Genomic DNA, 23,832 nt, shown 5'->3' on the forward strand with positions numbered 1-23,832 from the left:
ACTCTAAGTTGCAATACAATTTCTGACCCACCAAAGACATAATTTTCTAAATAACATACGGACTTTAAATAAAGACATAGCTTGCATGAAAGAAAAAGCTACAGCAAGAGATGAAAGAGACCGGTTCCCGTTGAACTGTTTAATCACGTGACAAGAGTTTAGCCAATCAGCAGCAAACTTTACGACCCGGAACTGATGCCTCCTCCACCAGTTATCATTTCTGTTGTGTGTTTAATTCTATTCCGCTGTGATATTGTTGTCTTTGATAGTGTGGTAAAAGCAGCAAACCTTTGCAAAATAGGTGTAGTTTTCCCGTCTGCTGGAAAAGAGCTCGAATATGTGTGTGAGCTTGACAGCAATACGAAGACAAAGCAGAGAAAGAGAGCAAGTATGATTATTTGATTCGTGATAAAAGCGAACAGACTGGCTGTACAGTAGCCTGTCTAATATACAAATACTAGCGTCGAGTACTGAAGGAGTATTGTTGTTTTTCTAGCAGTAATAATTCCGGAAACCTATTGTTTATTTAAATGCATGCGGTAGATTTAAAAATGTAACGTAAAGGCTTCATCAAAAGATAAAGGGATGTGTGTTTTAGCTTTTATTAGAGTTAGTAATACGTATTCTAGATCTGATAATATATATGTGGATTTGAAAGATTCACACATGAATTTTTCTGATATATTAGCCTAAAAATCCATGCAAACTCTGACCTGCTTTTGTTATCTCTCAGCTAGTTTAGCCATTCACAACAACAATCTCTCCACATGCCTGAATCCATTTCATCTACACTGATCTTGCACTTAATAGTATATAATATTATATGTAATAACAATGTAATCGTTAGAATCATGCGTTTTCAACAGGACCCCCACCCAAATTTTCAGCCAAACCAGGGACCCTCAGTAGGGATAAGTGTGTGTGTGTGTGTGTGTGTGTGTGTGTGTGTGTGTGTGTCGAGAGTGTGTGAGAGATAAAATATATTTTTCGAGAAGAATTTGTAAGCAACATTCTTCACATTTTATAGTAAACTGTCATTTGAAATGCTAGCTTTCTTGTTTTGCAGCAATCCTTTTTATTGCTCAGGCTTATGAGTTGTAGGTATGACTATAAATATAACTTTTATTTTCAGTTCTAAGATCTAAATTTCAGTTCTAAGTATAATTTTTCTTTTTACAGCAAATAGTTTGGCAGGAAGTGTGCTTACGATGAATATGGAAACTTGTAACGCAGATATAAATAGGTAAGTTGTTTTGTTGTTTTTAAAATGGGTAAAAAAACCTGAAGTAAATAAGCAAAACTCTTAATTTTTTTTCTTTGACAGCCATGAGGATGAGGATGCAGGGTGTGATCATCCTCATGAGACCCTTGAAATCAAGAAAAGCAGTCCGACTGTCATGAAAGATAATGATAACCTGTGCGAATCAACAAGAAAATGTAAGGAGCAGAATGATGAACCAGAAGGCCAGACACAGACCTCTTTGCCGAACTGTGATGACACAAAGGGCATCGCTGATAGAGAAACTCCTGATATTAATGATGCACACGTTCCAGTGGATCCAAGCAATGGAGAAAAGGCAATTGAATCAACCTCACCAGATGCCAAGCTGGTCATGTCCACAGAGATGTCAGGGACAAACCTCAATTCCTCCATAAATACAAGTAACACACATAACGTAGATGAGGAAATGAGACCAGAGAGTCCAGCATGCAAAGAGTCTCTGCCTAGCAACTCTCCTGCCTGCCCCGACTTGCAAGACCCCTGTTCGAGTGTTGACCCAATGGTGGTGGAGCCCGAGCCCAAACCCTTGGACCCCGATCCAGAAGCTGTAGACAACATCAAAGACGAGTCTGAAGTGACACCCATGGAAACAGATAAGACAGAGGGGCAAAACTCTGGTGCTGATGCTTTTGTTCCTGAAAATGTTGAGACTGAACCCGAGAGTGACCAGGCACAGGTGTCTACTTCAGAAAGGTATTGCTGTTTTTGGAAATATTGCTGTTGATAATGATTTTACCACATAATCAAAGACTACTCAGATGCGCTGATATTAAACGTTTGACTGTTACTAATAATTGGTTTTATATATGGCTGATTGAAATTCTATAGTATTTTGTTGAAATTGATCATTACAAACACTTTAAAATGAAAATCAGTTGTTTTAACGATACATGTGAATTTAGATGTCACAATAATATGACAAATTGATATTAGTTTTGAGATTTGCTGAAGATTTTTTTAATGTGTTTTGAAAGGAGTCTTTTATGCTCACCAAGGATGTTTTTATTTTTTAAATCAGTTAAAAAGTAATATTGTTAAATATACAGTTTTCTATTTGAATAGATTTTAAAATGTAGTTTATTCCCGTGATTCCACTTTTCAGTAGTCATTAGTCCAGTATTTAGTGTCACATGATCCTCCTTCTAAAGTTCTTTCAAAAACTTTTTTTTTAATTAATGTTTTTAAAATGTGTGTTAGATGACAATAATCTAAATGTAAAAAAAAGGCAACATGAGCTTGTGCAATTAAATATGCAATACTGGCTGATATAAATCCATTAACCAATATTATACCAATAACGCTGAAATCAAATAAATGAAATAAACAGAATAATAATGCAAGAAACATCATTTGTTCCATCTCTCCAGTGAGCAAGTGTCAGCAGAGCAGAAAGACCAGGAATGGCTTGGGACCCCAATAAAGGAGCTCAGAAGAATGCCTCAGTGTGGACAGTCCCTACCACACCTCAGGGCAACAGACAATCACAAAGTACTCATCAGGGTAAGCCATGCTCTCCACAGCGACACTGTGATGTTCTCGGTCAACGCCTAAGGGCTTCCTGTCAGTTTGAGTCTAATGCTGCTGTGGATGTCCAAGCAGCTCTACGCTTTGCCTGCACAACATGGAGCTCTGTGTTTTGATGTTTCATTGAAAGGATTTGGACTGAAGTGGTTGGATAGTACTTAAAATGATCCCTGCAGAAAAGAGTTACTTCATATTTTATATCACAGGCATTTGAGTCTGTTGCAGGCTTTATTTTTTAACTTGGTTATTTTCAGGCGACCATTAAAAAAACAAACAAAAAAACATTGTTATCCTTTAAAATATCAGAATGCCATACTAAACTGATTACATAATGTTTGTATTGATGTAAAATGAATTGGTAAATACCTAGAATCTCTCTCTGCTCTGGTTTATAGACAGACCTGCTCAAAGAAGGTCAAGTCCCCCATGCATATCCGAGCAAATACAGAGATTCCTGGGATGATATGACCGTAAAGATGCCTTGTTCAGAAAAGAACGTGTTTCCTGTGGAGAATGAGGTAATGTCTTCTTTTAGGTTAATCGTTGCCATGTAGGATAGTCTCACTAAAAATCAATTGCCATTCGTTTAAACTATATTGACTTTGCAATACTTATAAAAGTGGATTAATGTTGATTAGCTGATACTATTTATTAGGTTTAATATGAAGTGGTTATTTGATGTAGTTACATCATGCTGCACAGTTCAAAAATTTTGTGAATATTGTGAAATATTATTATAATTTAAAATAACTATTATAATTTCTGTGATGGTAAAGCAGAATTGACCACTTTGCCATTATTCCAGTCTGTAGTCACATGATCTTTCATAAATCATAAATCATTCTAATATCCTGATTTGGTGCTCATGATTTTTGTTTATATTATTATCAATAATGAGAACAGTGGTACTGCTTATTATTTTTGTGTTAACCATGATACATTTTTTCCAGTATTCTTTGCTGTATATAAAGTTGAAAACAGCATTTATTTAAAATTAAACTCTTTTTGACAAATGTCTTTACTATTACTTGTTCCATTTAATGCATCTTTGCTGAATAAAAGTATTAATTTCTTAAAAAGAAAAAAAATGTGTTTGGTGTCTGTTTGATATGTATGATGTATCCTTTTTCAGGATGGAAGTGTATTGCAGAGTCGATGGGAGTTGATTCGTACAGCTTTGGCAGGAGAATGCAAAAGTTCACTTGACATTAGGGTATGTTTTGGTTTATATCTTGAGAACTTTATTAAATGAACTGTTGAATGTCAACATGCAGGTATAATGTCTAAACATTGTTCTAAATGAATAAGTGTTGAATCCCACCAGAGGGTGGCAGAATTGCTCCAAGATGTGAGGCATCATTTTCTTTGCTTGGTTTTCGTTGTCTAATAAATGTTATATTTTACCAAATTTTAGTATTGACTTATTTTAATGTGATTTGTTGGTTTACCATTTCTTAGACATAAAATGATTCCAAAAATTGAATTGTTAATCATTTAAAAAAGAAAATAAAAGGTTTTGACATTCATAATCTTACAGGATGCAATATTGAGTTACAACAGAATACATACTAAAAGATGGGACTTCACCGCTTTGAACTATCTCTGCACTGAGGTAAGAAATACTTTTTTCCTTTAGGAAAAATAAATAAAATAGAGATTGCATGTTTTCTTTTGTGTAAAATAGAGATGACCAAAGAAAGCTTGCTGTCCAATTGCCCATTGGATTTGTGTCGATATCATGCGTTAATGTACAAAGCATTTGACTTGCCCCATCTGGATGTAATTCAATGCACCCCAAATAATGTGCATGCAGATGGTTTGCATTTGATAGTGTCATTAGTGGAGATTAAATCAGAAAGTAATAAATTAAATCTACAACTTGCACAAAGCACTGAGTTTAAACAAACTGTACATGTACAAATAATGGGTCATTCAGTTTAACAGCATTACATTATGCTTGTGCAGTAAATCTGAATTCAGTGAAAAGTGAAGAAACCAGTTTAATTGGATTCTCTGCCAATGCTAGAATAAACCATTTTACTTGAAGAGTGTGTCAAGTGGCCCCAGTTGGTTACATTTCACTTCATGATGCATTTTTGATGATCTGTATCATAACCGCAGCTGCCATAAAATGAAAGCTGTAATGTTGTGGCGTTAATGAAGTGAGCATCCTAAAGTCTGATTTCTTGTGGTGTGTCACTGTTGGGACCAGAAGGCCCCATGATACTAAAAATGTTCCATCATTGTTTAGTCTGACTAGTTTGAATTTACTGGCACACTAAAGGTATTACGCCCTTCAGTCAGAGAGAAGAAGCAGGTTAGCCTCCAAGTGGATATGCACCAAGCAGTCCGCGTCTGCCCCTTCTGCTACCTTATCCCCGGGGATCTCTTTGCATCCAGCAGTAGTCAATTAAGACAGAGGTGGGCACTCAGCATAACGAGCAGCAGCTGGCAGAGGAAGGCCAGGGAGATGCGGGTCCTGTTTACTGCAAATAAACACACTCAACAGATGGGCCGTGTTCTTCCGCATAGCCAGGAGCTGGTCTTGATGGTGGCTCTGATAGGGAGATGACTTCAGAACGCTTGAGGTTGAGTGCTCCTATTCCACCAAGAGCTTGACTTAAATGAGGGCTTGTTGACTGTTTTGTGCCACAGTACTTCTTTTCTTCTTAAATTAGCTAACTTTTGAGTTCTATGGATACAGAAGATTCTAAAGTACATGTTGCAGTCATACAGCTTATGCTCAGTTTTTGTTTTGAATGTAGGCCCTGTTGCCCACATAAGTTATTTTCATACTTTTTATTGCCAAGAATCTCTAAATATGATGGTTCTCTTGTGAGGGACCCCCTTTTTAATTAAAGCTGCTATATTGGTACTTTGTGCTGAAAATGTTAAGTGTGCTATTATTATTGTAATCGTATACATAATTATTTTTATCATCATTTTACTAAAGCACACATCTAGATAATATTACTATAATGTTTTTCTTAATAAATAAAATTGTCAATTTCTTATTTACACAGAATCAGGCCTAGACAAATTGGTCACACTTTATTTTAAAGGAACACTCCACTTTCGATATTTTTCCTATTTAAAACTTGACTCTTCTGTAGTTACATCGTGTAATAAGACTGACGGAAAATGAAAAGTTGCGATTTTCTAGGCCGATATGGCTAGGAACTATACTCTCATTCTGGCGTAATAATAAAGGAACTGTGCTGCCGTACCATGGGTGCAGCAGGAGCAATGATATTGAGCAGCGCCTGAAAGTAGTCCTCAGCTAGGTAACTAGTTATGATATAGCTGGGGACGCTAAAAGTGCTACCGCCAGACCCGGAGATTGGCTGAATGGATTCGAAAACGGTATAGCTCAACTGTTTTAACTCTTGGGGAGTTGGAAAATGAGCGTATGTTCCTTTAAGGTCCAATTCTTGCTGTGAACAAACCATTAAATATGACTTTTGCCTTATCAAGTTTTTTTTTTTGCCTGATCACTTTGTTCACTGATCAAGTTTTCAGAACACCTATCAAATTGTGAAAACTGTTGCTACGTAAGATTAAAGGTGTGCTCACATTTACTGTTTTCTGTACATTTTTGCTGGCAAAATCTAGACATTCCAATAGGAATTTCCCATGAGGGCAAAACATTTGCCCATGCGGATTTCACAGCGCTTCCAGTTGATCATGCAGATTGTGTTGACTAACAGGAAGCTACTGTTGGAAAGTGACTTCTGTGTGAGCTTAATCTTCATAGATCGCTACACAATTGACCATAGATAATGCCTTCTATTTTTCACCTAAATATTTCTAACATCATCGCACATTAATTTCTTGTACTGCTGATTACTGGCCCAATTCGACCACTGGTTGCAACTGTAGTAGGTGCAGAATAAACCCACCAGGCATTGGTTTCATTATGCTATATCACTGTCACATGACTCATAATGTTTTAAGGCATAGGATTATGTGGATCTTTTTCATTTAGCAAACTCTTTCTCATCCAAAGTGACAGTATATTTCATACTTGTACAGTCGCTGGTTTGGCAATGGTACTGATTCTCCCTTTCCAGAGAACACACAGTCATTGTCTTTAACTGCGTTTAGTTCTCTGTGTGCAGCCTTTCTCCAGTGTGCAATAAATGGCAGACTTTGAACTACGCTATATCTTAGATTAATAGTCAAAAGCCATTTCTGTATTACAGTGTTATTCTTATAGTTATGGCTTCAGCCAAGATATCAGAACGTCCCCTCCATGCTTAAGATGATTTGATAGAATAATCTCAGACCTGTGTAAATCAATAGCTGTCTGACTTTTTATGGCTGTATCAAATTTAATTAACCACAGCCATTAAATCTATAAGGGAGCCAATCAAAGCCATTAGCAAAGTGCACCGCGTTCTAATGAAGCATGCTTGAGTGGACCAGCTCCTTAAACTGGCCACTTAAGAGCTTGAGCTGTGCCTCTGCTATTTGGCTCAGGCACGATGCATCTTCACGTTCCTCAGTGTTTTTCCATCTATCTTTTTTTGTCATAATCATTATATTACTGTACTCTTTTAGTGATCATACATCAACCCTAAGGCCTGTCCTCACTGATGATATATAGCAAGTGCTGTCATGTTTAAGAACACAGTCTTGCTATTTGTATGTTTTCATGTAGATATAAATTAATGTAGTGTTGATCTCACTATTTCAGCTCTGATTAAGTATGCTGGTGCTTACAAATGCATACTTGTGTAATTGTTTTTTATGAATTCCTACCAGTGCCCTTTTTAATTGTCTGGAATGTTATTGAATATTATGGTATGATATAGACTTTTGTGGTGTAATATCATTGTGCGCATTAATATTGAAATGCTTTTAAGCCAGCTGTTTTATTTCCCTGTATCATCAACAGAGGGCACTGGTATGTCAGCTTGGAGAGTTGGCGATTGATTTTCAATTTAAGAGATTAAATGAAACATCACTGAACAGCGGTCAGTTAGTAACTGTAAGAGAGTTCTGAATCGTGCATGTCAAATGTGTGCTTGCACTATGACTGTCAATCAAACATTTTTAAAGCAGAATATATATAGAGCAACAAGACCACATCAAAAAATAAAGCCATGTTTACGCAATGCTGCATACAGGCCATAGTGAAAAATGGCAGCTCACACTCTCCACGTTGGTTCAGTGAAAATTAAATGAAGCATCAGTGCAGGCTTAAGGCTCATTCACAACAAGAACGGTAACTAAAAAGATAACTTTAATGATAGCTAAATTAGTGTCCACACTAATGCACGATGATGTTCTGTTTATTATAACCGCGCACTGCAGTTTTGTCTGCAGCTTTAAATGCTCCAGCTTCTAAAACAGGAAGGATTCTGATTGGCTGTCAATGTTTTTAGCATTCATCACTCTAACAGTATTGTTCCTCTGTCCCATTAACGTTATAGTTGTGCGGTGTTACTCTTTTAGATTTAGAACAATTTGGTGTGAACAGGCCTTTAACCTTTGTCATTATATTTTATAGGTTTAAAATTTATCATTTCATTTTTTTTAATTTATCATTTCAAATGTTTAAGATATGAAATTATCAATATAGAAACATTAAATTTACAGTTATTCTGATTAAATGCATATTTTAATTGCGTGGTCATGGAAACCTTGGAAATATCAGAGGAAGTCATTGAAATGAATTCAAATGTAAAAAGTTGTGGAAGGTTCAATAGTGAATTTACTTGTTTCTAGTACTTATACATCATTTAGATTAGAGTATTGCTCTTTCTGAGTGCTAGACTAAAGCTTGTCCACAAGCCTGACAAGTATGATGGCATCAGTGTGTTTGTTGAGGGTAACTGCCTGTGTGACTCACAGGGAGACAAATGCCACTATCTGAAAGCTGTTTCCTCTGGGACATAAAGTGGTCTTCTTCATGTGTCCGTCTACAGTAGGCAAATTTACGTTTCATAATGAGTATGAAACCCCAGCAAGAAGAGCATTACAACCATTTTTGTTGGCTTTTAAATAACATTTGAAGATAAGAATGTCGAAATGTTATAAGAATATTCTGCTCACGGGTATCAATTATTATACCTGTTATTTCTCAGTTTGATTAAAGCTCAAGAAAAACAGAATAATTTGCAATATAGTTGTCATCTGGATAGATCACATGCATTCTGTAGCTACATTTATACTGTGTTATTCTGTATTTACCCGTGCTGTAGCGCTGTATTGTCTATATAAGATGTGCAAATAGAATGGCTCTCTGGTGTCTTAAAATTGTGTCTATTACAACAGGGCTCCAATAATTGTCACAAAACTGAGCAGCTGCTGGGATTTTGATTGACAACAGAGGTGTAATGGCTATGGAAAGAAGAAAAATACAAATTAGGACCTGTCTTGTCATAAATTGTAGTTGAGGTTCAGCCCTACCCTGAAATGAAAGTGTCAGAGCAGTGGGCTCTGATAAATTCACACTGCTGGCTCAGTGCACAGAACTCCACTTCAAGCCTCTAGCCCTCCACAAACGCCTTCGCCTACACAACCATCTTATTTCAGTGGCTCAGAATAGCGGGATTCCCTGCAGCCAATACCCAACATAGTGACCTGCAGAAAAATTATGTAAATCACGCAATGAATGGAACTGGTTGATTTTGCAAGTAAGAAATACAGGATGGTTTAGGGCTTTAACTGCCCTTTTTTATTTTATTTTATTTTATTTTATTTTTGACACAGGGATTGCATTTGCTTTATAAAACAGTTTAGTTTTTTTGAATCTTAAAGGGTTGGTATATACATCCCCGGACACAAAGAAAGTCAAAGATGTCCAACAGTACTGTATGTTGTTTGTACCTCACTGACTTTGATTGAATAGAAAAAATGGTTGAAATATTCTTGGGAATATATTTTAGTGTTCTGCAGAATAAAAAAAAATAGTAATCATACAGGTTTGGAGCAGCACAAGGGTATGTAAATGATGGTTGAATTTTCTTGTTCAAGGGTGACATGCCTCTTTAAAACCCAAAAAACTATTTTTATTGGTTGGATTGGATAGAGATTGTAGTATGTTATCTAACAGGTTCTGGTTGGGCAGGATAAGGGGGATTGAAGGGGGCCGTTTGATTTAGTGAGGTCTAACTCCTGCAACCTTAGCTCAGGCCCATCCGGCCTGTCAGCTCTCCTCACTCATTAGACCCAGAGGAGCACTTTATGATGTCAAGTAGGTCATTACTTATGACAGCATTTAGTCAGGCCTCCTTTGCGGGTGTGTAAATGCTCCTTGGGTAAATTGTCAGGCGAGGCTTCCCGTCCAGAAGAGCCCCACGCCGCCTCTCCTTCCTCAACCCATTTGCATCTGTTCCAGGAATCCCATTTAATCAGCTGAGCACGCCCAGTAACCTTGATGAAATGGGCCCATGACTGAGCACGCTGCCAATCGCAGCCAATATATTTGTAAATAAGTGTGTTGTAAATCTGTGTGATGATAAAACAGTAGCGTATTTATTTTTCCTGAAATCATACAAGGTTGCTGAGCCAGCATGCGCTGTTTTGACACCCTCCGCTTCAGATTGAATATCACGAAGCAGTGCTGTTTGCCTGATCCGAGATCTACGGTGACGTTGCTTAGCCGTATTTTAACCGAGATGAAAAGTGCACCGAAGGCTTTGTCTTTATTTCTACCTCAGTGATGTCATTCACCAGTGGGAGCTCCGCTAATATCACAAAATTACGTTTTTGTAACCTCTGTGCGATAGATCAAGTTTTGTTACCGTCTTTTCGGATATGAGTGAGTTTTTTTTTCTTGCTACACTGACAAACCATGGGGTTTTATTTATTAACTCCCTGAATCAAGTTTTTTGGATGCTCCAGGCAATAGAGAGATAAAATGATTGCTGGAATTGCCCATAGGAACTCCACTAATATGGTTAATATTGCATTTAATGTGTTTATACAGCTTTGAGCTTCTATGGGTTTTATTTGCAAAAATTGAAAGCAACCTGTTTTTGTTTACCGAAAGCCAGCAGCCCAGGATACAAATAATTTTTGTTCACCTATTAATGTCATCCTGACAGCATGACGTCCTGTTGTTGTTTTTTTTCTGACACATGAATAATACTCTCTATGACAAGTCGACAGCTGGGTTCAAGTGTCTTATTCAACAATATGGCTCCTTTTTCTGACAATTGTTTTCCATTAAATGGTGTTTTACGAAAAAAGCCTCAGGAGCAGAGAAACTCATGCTGAAAAGGCTTCATTATTTATTATATTTTATACCAGACAGTTGACATTTATTTTTTCTTTCTTATTAGATTGAGGACATAACATGGTAATGTTGTCAATCTTTAATTGGTAATAATCAAACGTATAATTCATTCTCTAGGCAGAGGTGTCACTTTCATTTAATTTAATAGACAAATATTGACTTCTTTTAAGTGACAAGAAAGACAAAGATTGTTACAAATAATTTATTTAAAATAAACTATTTACTTTATATTCATCTAAGAATTAAGAAAGAATGTATCATGGTTTCAAATGTTTTTAACATTGACAATAGAAAGAAATGTTTCCTTAGCAAATCAGCACATTAGAATGATTTCTGAAGGATCAAGTGACACTGAAGACTGGAGTAATGGCTGATGAAAATTCAGCTTTGCCTTCACAGGATTTAATTACATCTTAAAATATATTAACATACAAAACAGTTATTTTAATTGTAATAATATTTTGCAATATTACTGTTTTGATTAACTGCAGTATTAGTGAGCATAAGTTTGACAAAACATTAAACAATCTTACAGACCCTAAATAGTTGTGTACATTTAAAGTGTGAACAGACCTGTTTCTTCATTTGTTTGTTAATCCTAATCTGCAACCAAACACATTTAATTGTTCTCTTGCAGGGTATGGAAACTGATGAAGTACAGCATCTCTTTAACGTCACATTACCAGAGATGATGAAACTAGTTTTGAATACGCCCAAGATTTGCACCAAGGTAAGGCTACACAAAATCATATGCTGTCCTTCACATTGGCTTGGAGAGACGCTCAGGTTTGGGGCAAAAATAGATCAGGAGCGATAATCATTGTCTGGCTGGTAAAGGTCAATGGGCCCAGTGTGCTGCGGTGTAAAACCAGTGGCTAGTGAAGGACACTTCCACATGAGCACAACTGCCTCATTAGCCAGTGGTAGACGTCCATCAGCCTAATTTCTGACATCAGAGCAATACTGTTGAAGGATATGTTCTTAAATGCATCTAAATTCAATGCACAAATGTACTTCTGTGTTAAGCCTCGTTATTTTTTTTATTTCCCTTAAGAAAAAAAAGTCTAAAACCAGCCTTAGATGGTTGGCTGGTTTTAGCTGGTCATCATAACTGGTTTGCAGGCTGTTTTTTGTGGGGGTTTGACCAATTCTGTAGCTGGTCAGGCTGGAAGACCAGCTGACCAACCAGCTAAAACTTCCAGCTTTTAAACCAGCTTAGGATGGTTTTAGATATTGTGTGTTTTTGTTTATGCATTTTACATTCTTTATTTGTAAGATTGTGACATACCATTTAGAAAGTGTTTGATAGAGTGACATATTGCATATTAAGCTAAAGCATTTTTAACATTGAGAAAATAAACAATTCAGCTATAAAATGAATTAATATAGCCAAGAGAAGGCTGTAAACTATTCAGTTAGCTAGTTTCTACTCAGCCATTGAATCACTGTTTATGTAAGATCTTGCACAGATAAGAATTCAGGAGTTTTGCCCTTAAAAAGGATAATCTTCCCTTGCTTAGATCCACTCTTTATTTATGTACATTTTATTAATGTTTGCATTAATTAGTCTTCCTTACTGCCCTTAAGAGTCTTTAATACAGCAGGGCACCTTAATTACTGCTGGCCATTTGCTTAATGTAATTCTGTCTCCCTGTTTGGTCAATTGCTAAACTAATTATCTTTGCCTCTCTCTCCTCTTCCACAGCCAATCCCGCTGCTTAAGACGAGGATGAATCAGTCCTTGACTATGTCACAGGAACAAATCGCATGCCTTCTTGCCAATGCCTTCTTCTGTACATTTCCCAGACGCAACTCGCGCAAGTCCGAGTATGCCAACTACCCTGAGATCAATTTTTACAGGTACTGCCTACTCTTCAGTGGTGTCGCTCTGGAGACCCATTACATATTTTGCTGGTCTAGTTATTGATTGTCTGAGGTTTTAGATTTCCATCCAAATTAGGGTTTATGTGTAGGTTGTTAGGCAAGTCACGACATGATTTAATTTAGCTTCCCATTATCTAGTAGTCAGTTTCTATTACATTTACAATGGATTTTGGCCTGTTAATGTGGAATGTGGAGGCCTCAAGTATCAAATTTAGTGAAGGTTCCTCTTTATCTAAATTACACTCCTCCACATTCACAAATCAACAATGTGATTTTCATTTACAATGTCCATTTGCACTGTTCTGACTTTTTCATCATTAAATGTTTTAATATTGAATCAGCCATAAGGGGTGATGACTCCAATTATGGGTTTAGAAATAAGTTGTGAACAAAATTGTTGCCAAATTTACAATTTTAGAGTTTTAAGACTTATATTGCTAATATTACTTATATTGACAATATTGCTAATGTTACAAAAAAGGTCTCGGTTGACAGTGCAACTCCTACTTTGCTGTTGTTTGGTTTGATAGATATCGTCTTTGCCGTTATACAGCGTGTAGAGGAGACAACGTGTAGGAGTTCGCTCCTCTCTTAAATTGCAGCTGTACAACAAAGCCACTCATGTGGTACAATACTTAAATCAAGCCTTTATGGGCTGATTAAAACAAATGAATGAGATGCTAGGGAGACTGATGTGAAGTGCGTGGCCATCCATCTCTCATCTGTCATCGTGCCTACTCCGATGTCTTGCTCTGAGCAGGATCCCCCTGCAGCCAGAGCTTATCTCACTATATGGAGATGTTGTCGGTATTCAACAACAGTATATACATAAAAAGCGTCTGCCAAATGACTAAATGTATATCGGAAGTGTACATATCATTGACAGAGCAGTAAGATGTGCATAGCTTTTGTCATATGGCCAGATATTTAGAAAAGCCCATTTTATAAGGCTCCCTGTCACTGAGAGATTCACAGTAAAGTGATGAAATTATATTTGTTAATGCTGTAGTAGGTGAAATGAGTTGTCAGACAGTTATTTCTATCTTTTGCTGTAGTGTCAGTAGGAAATATCAGTTTACATTTCCAAACATTCATTTTGCCATTAATTGTAATATTCAGTGCTCCACGCAGAGATCTGATCTCATCATCGTCCAGTCTGTCTGGAATGACACGAAGAAACGGAACAAACTGATACAGATTAAATCCAGAAGAACTGGCAACGTCTCCAAAATAAACAAACAAATACAGAAATGCACTGAAAATGGTCACAACACAACCAAATAAAGAATTTTATTTGCCGTGCGTTTCCTTATTTGTTTGTGTTGTGAGCATTTGCAGCGTGAGTGTTGTCAAATTGATGTTGTTTTTTTAATTTCCGGGTGTTTTTTTTCTGTTTGCAGTGCACTTTATTTGGTTGTGAGCAGAGTGTGTTGTAGAATTGACGAAGTTGTTTTCTTAATTTGTAGGTGTTTCTTCTATTTGCAGCGCATTGAGCTCTCTCGGCCACCGTATACACACACACACACACACAAACATGTACAGAGAGAGAGAGTCTGAGATTGCGCTGCGCGCACACACAATCTTGTCAACGCGACTTTTATTAATAAAATAGCCTAGATGCTAGATCTCTACATTATATTCCTCAGCAATGAGGTGGTAAAACGCTGTTTTTGAAGTAACACAGATTCATTGTTTGTGGAGAGACAAACAATGCTAGCCGTGCATTATCCCTTTTTTTATATATATATATATATATATGTATGTGTATATATATGCATGTATGTGTATATATATATATATGTATGTATGTATGTATATATATATATGTATGTATATGTATATGTATATATATGTATGTATGTATGTATATACTTGAAAATTTATAAAAAATGTAAGCAATTCAAAGAAAAGTACAGTGGCACTGTGTTTGTCAAATAATGACATGAATTTGACAAATCTGTTTAACTAATTGAAAATGGGTGTTTAGGGAAGTCATCAGGAAACCTGTTTGAAAACAGGCATAATTTTAATTTGATTATGGTAGTGGTGCAGAAATGAGACACTTCATCTTTAATATGGCTTTAGTTATGTAGTTTTAGTTTAGTCATAGATTGTCTCTGCGTTAATGAAGTTGTTTTCATGCGAGTCAGAGTAACAGAATCATTCTTTAAAAGCTCTTTAGGAAAACTGCCTGTAGTTCATCGTGCTGCACACTTTCAGAAAAACGTAACAGCAGCCCTCAGTTTTACTCTGTCATGCTGAGATGGCTATTGATTCCCCAGGCACTTCAAGTACTTATACAAACTCCAAGACATATAGAGGAGCTAAATTTAATACAATTGGCTTCATTTGCAGCCATTGTCTCGTTTCTGCCTTTTTCTTTCCTGCTGGACATAGTTAAAGTGCTCTAGATAATGAAGGTTTGAGCGAGATCAGCATTAAACCTAATTGGTCATTCAGGTGAACACAGAGACACAAAGTGTGCGCAAGCATCATACACTAACAAACAAGGACCACTGTATTATCTTTTTTTTTTAAGTAGTATAGTTAGGACATTGTGGGCCGTGACTTAAGCCATGCTGCAGAAAACAAGTTTCAGCAAGACCGCAGAGGATCCAGACATGTGGATCGTTACGGTGCAGCCCACTTTAATTGAGTGACTGTCCATCAGTTTACTCATTGGCTTGAGCACTGCTGCTATCAAGCACAGGGCAATTTAGAGATTGCTTGTTTGGCAGAGCTGTCAAAGTCTGCCCTCTGGGAAATGACACATAGGCTTGCTGAAGATATATTTACTTTAGTTTCAAAATGTGCACATCAAAGCAAGCTTTCCAGCGGTACACCTGCAAAACTATGAATACAGATCCACCAGTGAGATCCGAACAACTGTCATTGTTTCTTGTAAAGATTCAGATTGATTACAAGCCGCCAAATTGACTTCTGTTGCCATGTTCGTCACCTTCGATTATGTGAGATTTACATTGTGTTGTACATCGACTGCATTCATTGAATTACATTTATGTGTGAAAGGGGTAAACCTGTGTCAGTTTACTTAACTGTCCTTTTGTCAAGAAGAAATCAGTTATAATTCTGGATGTCCATTATCAACTTAAATTTGACTAACTGTGGGGGAAAATCCTTGATCACGTACAATACCATTCAAACGTTTGGAGGTCACTATAGATTTAAGCATTAAATTAACCAAAAATGTTCCTTACCAGATAAACATTGTTGTTTGTTTTGAATTTTATCAAAGAATCCTGAAAATGGATCACATTTTTATGTTTAATACCACAAAAGTATTAAGTAGCACAACTGTTTTTAACACTGATAATACCAATAGATGTTACATGAGCACCAAATCAGCATATTAGAATGATTTAGTAATTAGATGTGTTATTAGTATTTTAATGCAAGACTTGCGATGATGTAGATTGAGCCTCTGGGATGACTTGCCCTAAAACTTCTGGCACATTTTACCCCATTTAGTGAAAAACATTACATTTTAAAATGCATGACTAATGGCCAAATAATTAACATGCATTTTATATATTGGCAAAATGTTTGTAGATTTTTAGACCTAGACACAAAACTCATTTTGCCTGGCATGTACTGTGGAAAAAAAAAAGTTTAACATTTAAATTTAATAATAAAAAATAAATGTTCATTTCACCCTAGCAATTTCCAGCTTGTCATGTTATTGAAATCAGGTTTATAAGATCATTTAATAGGTGCTTGTCTTGTTGAATCAAATCACATTTTCTCACATATTTCTCATATTAAAGGTCAACAGTCAGTTTCTAACTAAAAAGCAGCTATTTTCTGTCAATAAAAGGTTACCTTCTGGGTTACATTACATAAAATCAGCTCCACCATCAAGAAGGCTATATATAGGAGGCTTCAATAACTCTTTTTTTTTTTACTTCCCAAAGGGCTTTTAGTGCATCAGTTTTTCCTCTGTCATTTCATTTGTTCCACCCTTTTTTCCTGCTTATTCCATTTACATTAAGTAAGAGGAAGGATGAATGCAAGTGGAAGATGATTAGCTTGAAGACCGCAGTATTCTAAATGGAGAAAGCCATTTGCTGGGGTGGGGATGGGGGACTTTAAAAGCAAGCCTACAGTTCTTTAATGGTATTTAGACGAATGAAGAAGTGTTCCTCTCTGCGTTGTCTTTTGTGAAATGGGACACGAGCGCAGCTCTGAGCCCGCAGGCGTGAGTCCATATCATTGTTGTCCTGACAGAGAGGCCATCACAGGCAGGCGTGCTGAGCAAACAGGACTTTGTGAGATGAAGCGGCAAAGTCCAGTCACACGGAAGGCCTCTTTTTCCTCACGTGTTCCCGAGAATGGCGCACTAACCTGCAGAAGTTGTTGCTGTAGCTCATATATACATCACATTGACTTTTAGAACTAAACGTCTCCCTCTAATGGTTGTTTATGACTGCGTTGATAATACATCCTCTGAAAGTGAACATTGATTGTGTGAATTGATTTTGCTAATGTATGTACCTAATCAACATTTTTGTGTATCTCTTCATTCTCTAGACTGTTTGAAGGTTCTTCCTCACGCAAGATTGAGAAACTCAAAACTCTGCTGTGGTATTTCAGAAGAGTCACTGAATCAAGTAAGTCTGGACCTGCTGAACTGTACAAATATCCATTTAACGCTTTCTTAAAGTGGCGTAATTGATGTTTGTTATATTCCTGATTTTGTTTCTCTGTATTTTTCAGAGCCCACTGGCCTCGTCACTTTTACAAGACAGAGCTTCAGCGGTTTTCCAAAATGGGAAAGGTACCTTATTTATAGTGCTTGGTACAGTGGCGTTGTTGGCTTTATTTAATGACGACAAGTACTGTAGTGATTAAAAAAAAGAGTATACATTATTATATAAATCTCAGATTTATTTCTGAATGTGCTACAGCTAGAGGGCTCTCTGACATTTAAAGTAGTTCACCGAGATCATTCCTTCACAGCGCTTTGTGCTTGATATATGAACTTTGGCACTGTGTAGTCACTTTGGCCAATTGCTTCCTCTGGCAGTACAGGCGAGGCCAAACCACCTCTCTGTTTTGCTTATTAGAAAACTCTTACTGCTGAGATGGTTGTATTTCAAATTGCTTAAGTCACGATTGTAACCTTCCTTTCCTAGTTCAATATAGCATTTCTAGCCTGCCACTATGTATGATGCAATTGTTTAACAGTACTTGTAAATGAATGTTTTAGTAAGTGGTGGTTATTTTGCCATTGGTGTTTTGATGAAATTGTTTTTGACCTTTAGTTCTAAGAAACAGCTCACCCGTCTTCATATCACCTGTAAGGGCACCATAGAGGATGAGGGCTACGGGATGCTTCAGGTGAGAATGTCATGCATTGGTAGTTTTGACTGTGACGTCTGTCAGATTGGAGATTACTTTGACACAAAAGACCTTTTCTGTCATCCTCTCTCTTTAAGAAGGACTTGTATTCATATTTGTTAATTAAATTTTTTTTTGTATGTTAACTGTGCTGATTCTGTTCCAGCTGTGAGTAATTCTGGCTGTTTATCTTGAATGAGAACATAAAAATAAATAATATTTCCCCCAAAATATCAGTGGGACATTCTATAAAATGGTTGCATCTTCCAGTTTGGCAATATTGGCTTTTATTGATTTTCCAAATGACTTTTTGAAGACAAATGAAGTTTCATTATTTTGCACAAGAGGAGGCTTTAACTTGTTCCTGAAAAAATTACTTTTTTAAGGGATGATAATGTCATTATGACTTAGGATAATCTTCTGTTTATCTGTTAACGTATTTGTCATCTGTATCTTTAAATGCTTAAGCTCTTTAAAGCAGAATCGATTCTGATTGGCTTTCAGTGTTTTAAATCTTCCATCAGCTGGAAAAAAAAATGATGTGGAAGTGATTCCAACAATATTGTTACTCTGTGTCGTTATCATTGGAGTTGTCATATGGACTCTGCTATTCTTTTACATTCAGAGAAATTTTTTGTTATATATACTAGTTATATATTATTTATCCTTTTTGGTGTGAACGGGCCTAAAGAGTTGATATATTTACATTAGTATGTATATCTTTAGTTTTCTCCAAAATATGCATATTTGATACTGTAGAAAGGAGAGTCTTTTTGTTGATGTGTCTAGATTTGATTTTTGTTTTGTTTTTATGGAGCATAAATGGCACCTTTTTTTTATAGCATATCATATTCATATTGGATGTAACATGTCAAAGATTTCAGACAAGTCTGTGACCCAATATGAAAAAACAAAAACAAAAAACAACTTAAACATCTCAGTGTTGACCCAACTGACTGAGGTTCGGCAGATCCGTTGGCCCCTGATCACATTCCTCCTGCACCTCTCGAGTTCATTGCAGAGTCTGTCTGCTGGGGTCTTCTGCCCTGCTCTCCTTTTCCCATCTCTCCCCAGTTGAGGCAGGGCACACTCTGACAGCTGATGGGCACACATGAACAGCCCTGGGAGGTCCCAGGAGCCCAGGGTCCTGCCGGCCAGATTGACGGATGTTTCCGGAAGGGTGGGATGGTCTGACAGATTGTCAGTAGTGCTGAGGAGAGGCGGGGCGGTCGGAGCTGGAGTTGAGTGACCTGATCAGCGAGATCATCCGGCAGCCTGCCAACCTCCCTCCCCTTTTCTCCTCCATCTCACTGAGGAGGCTGTGGCCCAGTGAGTCCGGCCTGACAGCCTGCAAAACAGCCTCAAAGGGGTCCTACACTTCCCCTGTTTACCTTTTCAAAGCTGTCCTGGGCCAATATTAGCACTGCTGCTCACACTCTCAGTCTCTGAAATATAAAAATGCATAACAATAGGAGACAGCACTGAGGAAATGGCTTCCACAGCAGAATTTAGCAGTGCCACAAGTCAGTCACTCGTGCAGCTCATATAATTATGTATTTTATATGCATTTATTTTCTCCTGCACTTTATCTTAAGGTCATATTTTTTTTATTAGTCTTTTTTTTTTTTTTTTTTTTTTGCCCTTTCAACATTAGTGCCACAAATGTGATGATAACCTGTGCAAAACTATTTTTATTTTTCATTTTTAGAAATTTTTTTATGTTAGAAAATTTTAATATACTGTTCATTATATTAATTTAACAGTTTCGTTACAAAACAAATCTGCGATGTAAGTATATGTTATAATTTCGACACTTTTCTGTAAAACATCAGGCCACCCTTATTGTTGAGCCCTGATATGGTATATAAATACTAATATATGCCAGTAGTACGTATAATATACTCTAGTTTTATAATGTAATAATGTGCAGTAGTATAAAATAAGATAAAATAAGAGTATTACATAAGACAAAAGCTTAAATGGTCTGCCTAGAAGCTGTGAACATATTTACTCATTTGTTTGAGTTATTCAGTTATTGACCGTCATGGCTAATGGCCAGTCCTTAATAGATCCATTATTCAGTAATGAGGGAATGAACGTTTGGCCTTGGCAGAAACCTGCAGGGTCACAGTGGACAGAAGTCTGTTCTGCATGTGTTTTACCTCAGTGAAAAATGTTTTCATGTTTATTTTAATTTTGGGTTTATTTATTTATTATTTTGATTATAAATGAAATTTATAATCAATAAAATTAGATTATAAATAAATATATTTATTATTTTGATTATAAAATATTATAACGTGGAACACACAATTATAATACATTATTCATTCACCACACTCACTTATTTTATTTTTATTTTCTCATTTCTAATTTGCACATACTTGACCTGTACATACATAGTTGTCTATATTATATATTGTGTTTTTGCTGCTTTGTACATTGCCTGTTTGGATATTTGTATGTTATTCTTTTATTGTCTGTGTCCTGTCCTGTTGATGTCTTTCTGTTGCACTGTTGAGCTTCTGTCACTACAACAAATTCCTTGTATGTGTAAACATACTTGGCCAATAAAGCTCATTCTGATTCTGATTATTTACCTCATTGATTTACAATTTCATGGCAGATGAGAACTATCAGCAGGTATAGCAAAAAGTAAATTTTGGATTTGTACATGCACCAAAAATTGTGCAAAAATTAAAGGTCCCCAGAACGATGCAGAAAATTCTTTCCTCCTTTTACTTTACTCATCTTTTGTAGTTTTACGCACAGTCGGGTAGAGCACTCTATTTTCCACCCCTGTGCATTTTAGCACCCTGTCCCCTACCCAGAACCTATAATCTCTGGTGAAATGCTGGACAGACAACCTGTCTTACAGTCTGACCATTTAAATGTTCAGACAAGTATCATAGATCTCTATACCGTAACATCATTTCACAGGATTAAAGAATTTTTTTTTTACACTTTAGACCAGTTGAACAGTTTTGCAGAAGATGCAATTTTATTTTTTATTTGTGCTGCAGGTGGACTTTGCGAACAGGCTCGTGGGTGGAGGGGTGACAGGTATGGGGTTGGTCCAGGAGGAGATACGCTTTCTCATCAACCCTGAGCTCATGGTATCACGCCTCTTCACAGAAGCTCTGGACCACAACGAGTGCCTCATCATCACAGGTCAGCACACACACATGCAGAGCAGTGGAAGAGGTTCGCTCCTCCCTCCCGTCTGTCCTGCACACCATCTCACATCTCTGTCTGATTGATCTCAGACACCACTGAAGTGTCTTGTTCCTCCCTTCTAGCTGTTCAAACACCTGTTGTCTAAAATGTGTGAAAATATTACCTTTTTTGTACTTAGATGAACCAATGGCTCATTATATAACAAGTTGCCTTAGGAATCATATGGAATTGACCGATTCTGCTTTCTTTAACGTGGAGGTTTTCAAACTTTTTAATGCCAAGGACCCCCAATTAAGGAAATATTTTCAAAAAACTTTCAAAAAATCATGGCAGCTGCATTTGTACTGTGTGAGAAAAATAAAGCTTGATGTTATGAAGATAGTGTTGTTTCCTAAATAAAATTAGTTTTTATTGTCATCGTTCTAAAGCAAAGGCAAAAATATTAGCTTTAGTGTATCTTGTATAAACATTAAAAGAAACATTTAAATTCAATTACAATTAAATTATGTAGCACTTTTCACCAAAAAGCATAGAACTAATAATGAAAGCATAATATTGTTTTATTTAGTAAATGTATTGCAATAAAATAAATGTTTAGTAAAAATATTTCATGTTAAATTGCCTAAACAAATTAAGTTGCCTAAACAACAACTGACAAAACCAATTATTAATTTATTTATTTGACAATTTTTTTAACTAAAATTTGTGGATCTAGTGTGAAAGCCTTTGCCTTAATTAATTTATTGTTATTTGTTTTTGGTTTTGGTTTTTGTACTTACTGTGAACTATTCGTCACAAGTCTTGCACAACACAGCAGAAGATTTTGGTTCACTTTGAGTCATCAGAGATGGCCACAAGTAATTCAGTGAGTGAATCAGATTGCGCTTCATTCATTGAAAAGATTCATTTACAGTTTGGACAGCATTAGATGACACTGTCACAGTGATTTAGTACATTATTTGAAGCAATATTGTAGACATTCAAAAACCATTAATAGAAACAAACATCATAAAACCACTCTTGTTTTGCTTATTTTGCGGGGTTTGAATCAAGATAAAGTAATCATAGATGTTATTAAGTATCTATGTTTGTAAGTAAGTATCTAAGTATGTAAGTTTGTAATTGTAAGTCGCTTTGGATAAAAGCGTCAGCTAAATGAATAAATGTAAATGTTTGACGCTGGGTACGATTATCAGTGAGATCAGGTTTGTTTTCATCCACTAATGAAGTCAGTCACTGTAATCACACTTCTCTAACTCTACTTATAGTGAGCTGAATAGCACCTCACGTGTTTTTGCTGCAAGCAATTTGCTATTTTTCGCAGAAGCTTGTGTACATTCAGCTCCATTCTTACCCCCCTCCTCCGTCTTCCCTCCTCATCCAATTTGAACGTAAATCCATTACATTGATTCACGCTGGACTCAGGGCAGCCCTGTTATTCCTCATTTCTCTCTAGCTGAATTGCCCTATTTTTCACCCTCCAACTCACTGTGCTTGAGTCAACACGTTAAGTGACAACCCCCTTTCCTCACACATCTCTCCCTCTTCCTATGTGTCTTTCTCTGTTTCTGTGCTATTCTTCCATCACTCTGTTCCTCCTTTATGAACTCTGCTTTTTTTGACTGAGTGGCAGGATTGGAGAGGAGCCCAGGTCATGAGTAAATGTCCTGCATCCGATACATTACAAACAGCTTGTCTCTTTCCTTCCTCGCTTGTTGTTTGTAGCATGTGAGCCCTGCTGCTCCTTTCCAACCTCTATTGCTACAGAATGATACACACACACACACAGGAAAGTAGAAAGTAGTGGTACTTCAGTGCTGATAAATAAGAAAAAAAAACTTAGAGGTTTTAATAGTCAATTCTACAAGAGCTGCCACTCCGCATTATATTAAACGGTTGTTAAAATGTTTTGATATTTTGGAGAATATTCAATATATTTTGGTGACCATTGACTTTCAATATATAATAATAAGAAAAAACAACCATTTAAAAAAAAAAAAAACATACTTTTTATTCATTTTTAAATTTTTTGGTTGAACCATCCATTTAAATAATTACAAATAAATACATAGAAGAATAATTACTTGAGTAATGCTTGTAACTTTTATGCCAATCTAAAATGTCACATTGTTATTTTAGTTTTAGATATACTATATTATAGTTTTTAATTCATTTAGTTTAACTTAATGCACTAAAATAACAAACTAAAATAAAAAATAATAAACTATAGACTTTTATTTCAGTTTAAGATTTTTATCTTATTTCTGGTAACAATTGTTTTTGTACAGTTTTAGTTTTAGTTGCTGTAATAACCCTGATGTGTCATAAATGTTTCTCTAAATTATTAGGATCTCTCAAGGGA

General features: G+C 36.3%; 1 protein-coding gene across 3 annotated transcripts in view; it reads left to right on the forward strand.

Annotated features, from left to right (window-relative positions):
• Nucleotides 1-183: 183 nt before the first annotated feature.
• The window catches only part of LOC306884060 (poly(ADP-ribose) glycohydrolase-like), a 30,052-nt gene continuing 6,403 nt past the window's right edge, over nucleotides 184-23,832 (forward strand). The window contains exons 1-14 of one of the 3 annotated variants that reach the window (XM_079439707.1): nucleotides 184-388; nucleotides 1,067-1,101; nucleotides 1,180-1,243; nucleotides 1,325-1,975; nucleotides 2,650-2,782; nucleotides 3,202-3,324; nucleotides 3,939-4,019; nucleotides 4,344-4,418; nucleotides 11,689-11,781; nucleotides 12,757-12,911; nucleotides 17,484-17,563; nucleotides 17,670-17,730; nucleotides 18,218-18,293; nucleotides 21,317-21,464. In XM_079439707.1, the coding sequence (XP_079295833.1) occupies nucleotides 1,209-1,243; nucleotides 1,325-1,975; nucleotides 2,650-2,782; nucleotides 3,202-3,324; nucleotides 3,939-4,019; nucleotides 4,344-4,418; nucleotides 11,689-11,781; nucleotides 12,757-12,911; nucleotides 17,484-17,563; nucleotides 17,670-17,730; nucleotides 18,218-18,293; nucleotides 21,317-21,464 (1,711 nt within the window). In that variant the 5' untranslated portion in view covers nucleotides 184-388; nucleotides 1,067-1,101; nucleotides 1,180-1,208. The remainder of the gene's footprint in view (nucleotides 389-1,066; nucleotides 1,102-1,179; nucleotides 1,244-1,324; nucleotides 1,976-2,649; nucleotides 2,783-3,201; nucleotides 3,325-3,938; nucleotides 4,020-4,343; nucleotides 4,419-11,688; nucleotides 11,782-12,756; nucleotides 12,912-17,483; nucleotides 17,564-17,669; nucleotides 17,731-18,217; nucleotides 18,294-21,316; nucleotides 21,465-23,832) is intronic. The other 2 variants (XM_079439706.1, XM_079439705.1) reach the window with 2 other exon arrangements.

Source organism: Barbus barbus, assembly GCF_936440315.1.
Source record: "Barbus barbus genome assembly, chromosome: 18".
Taxonomy (NCBI): Eukaryota; Metazoa; Chordata; class Actinopteri; order Cypriniformes; family Cyprinidae; genus Barbus; species Barbus barbus.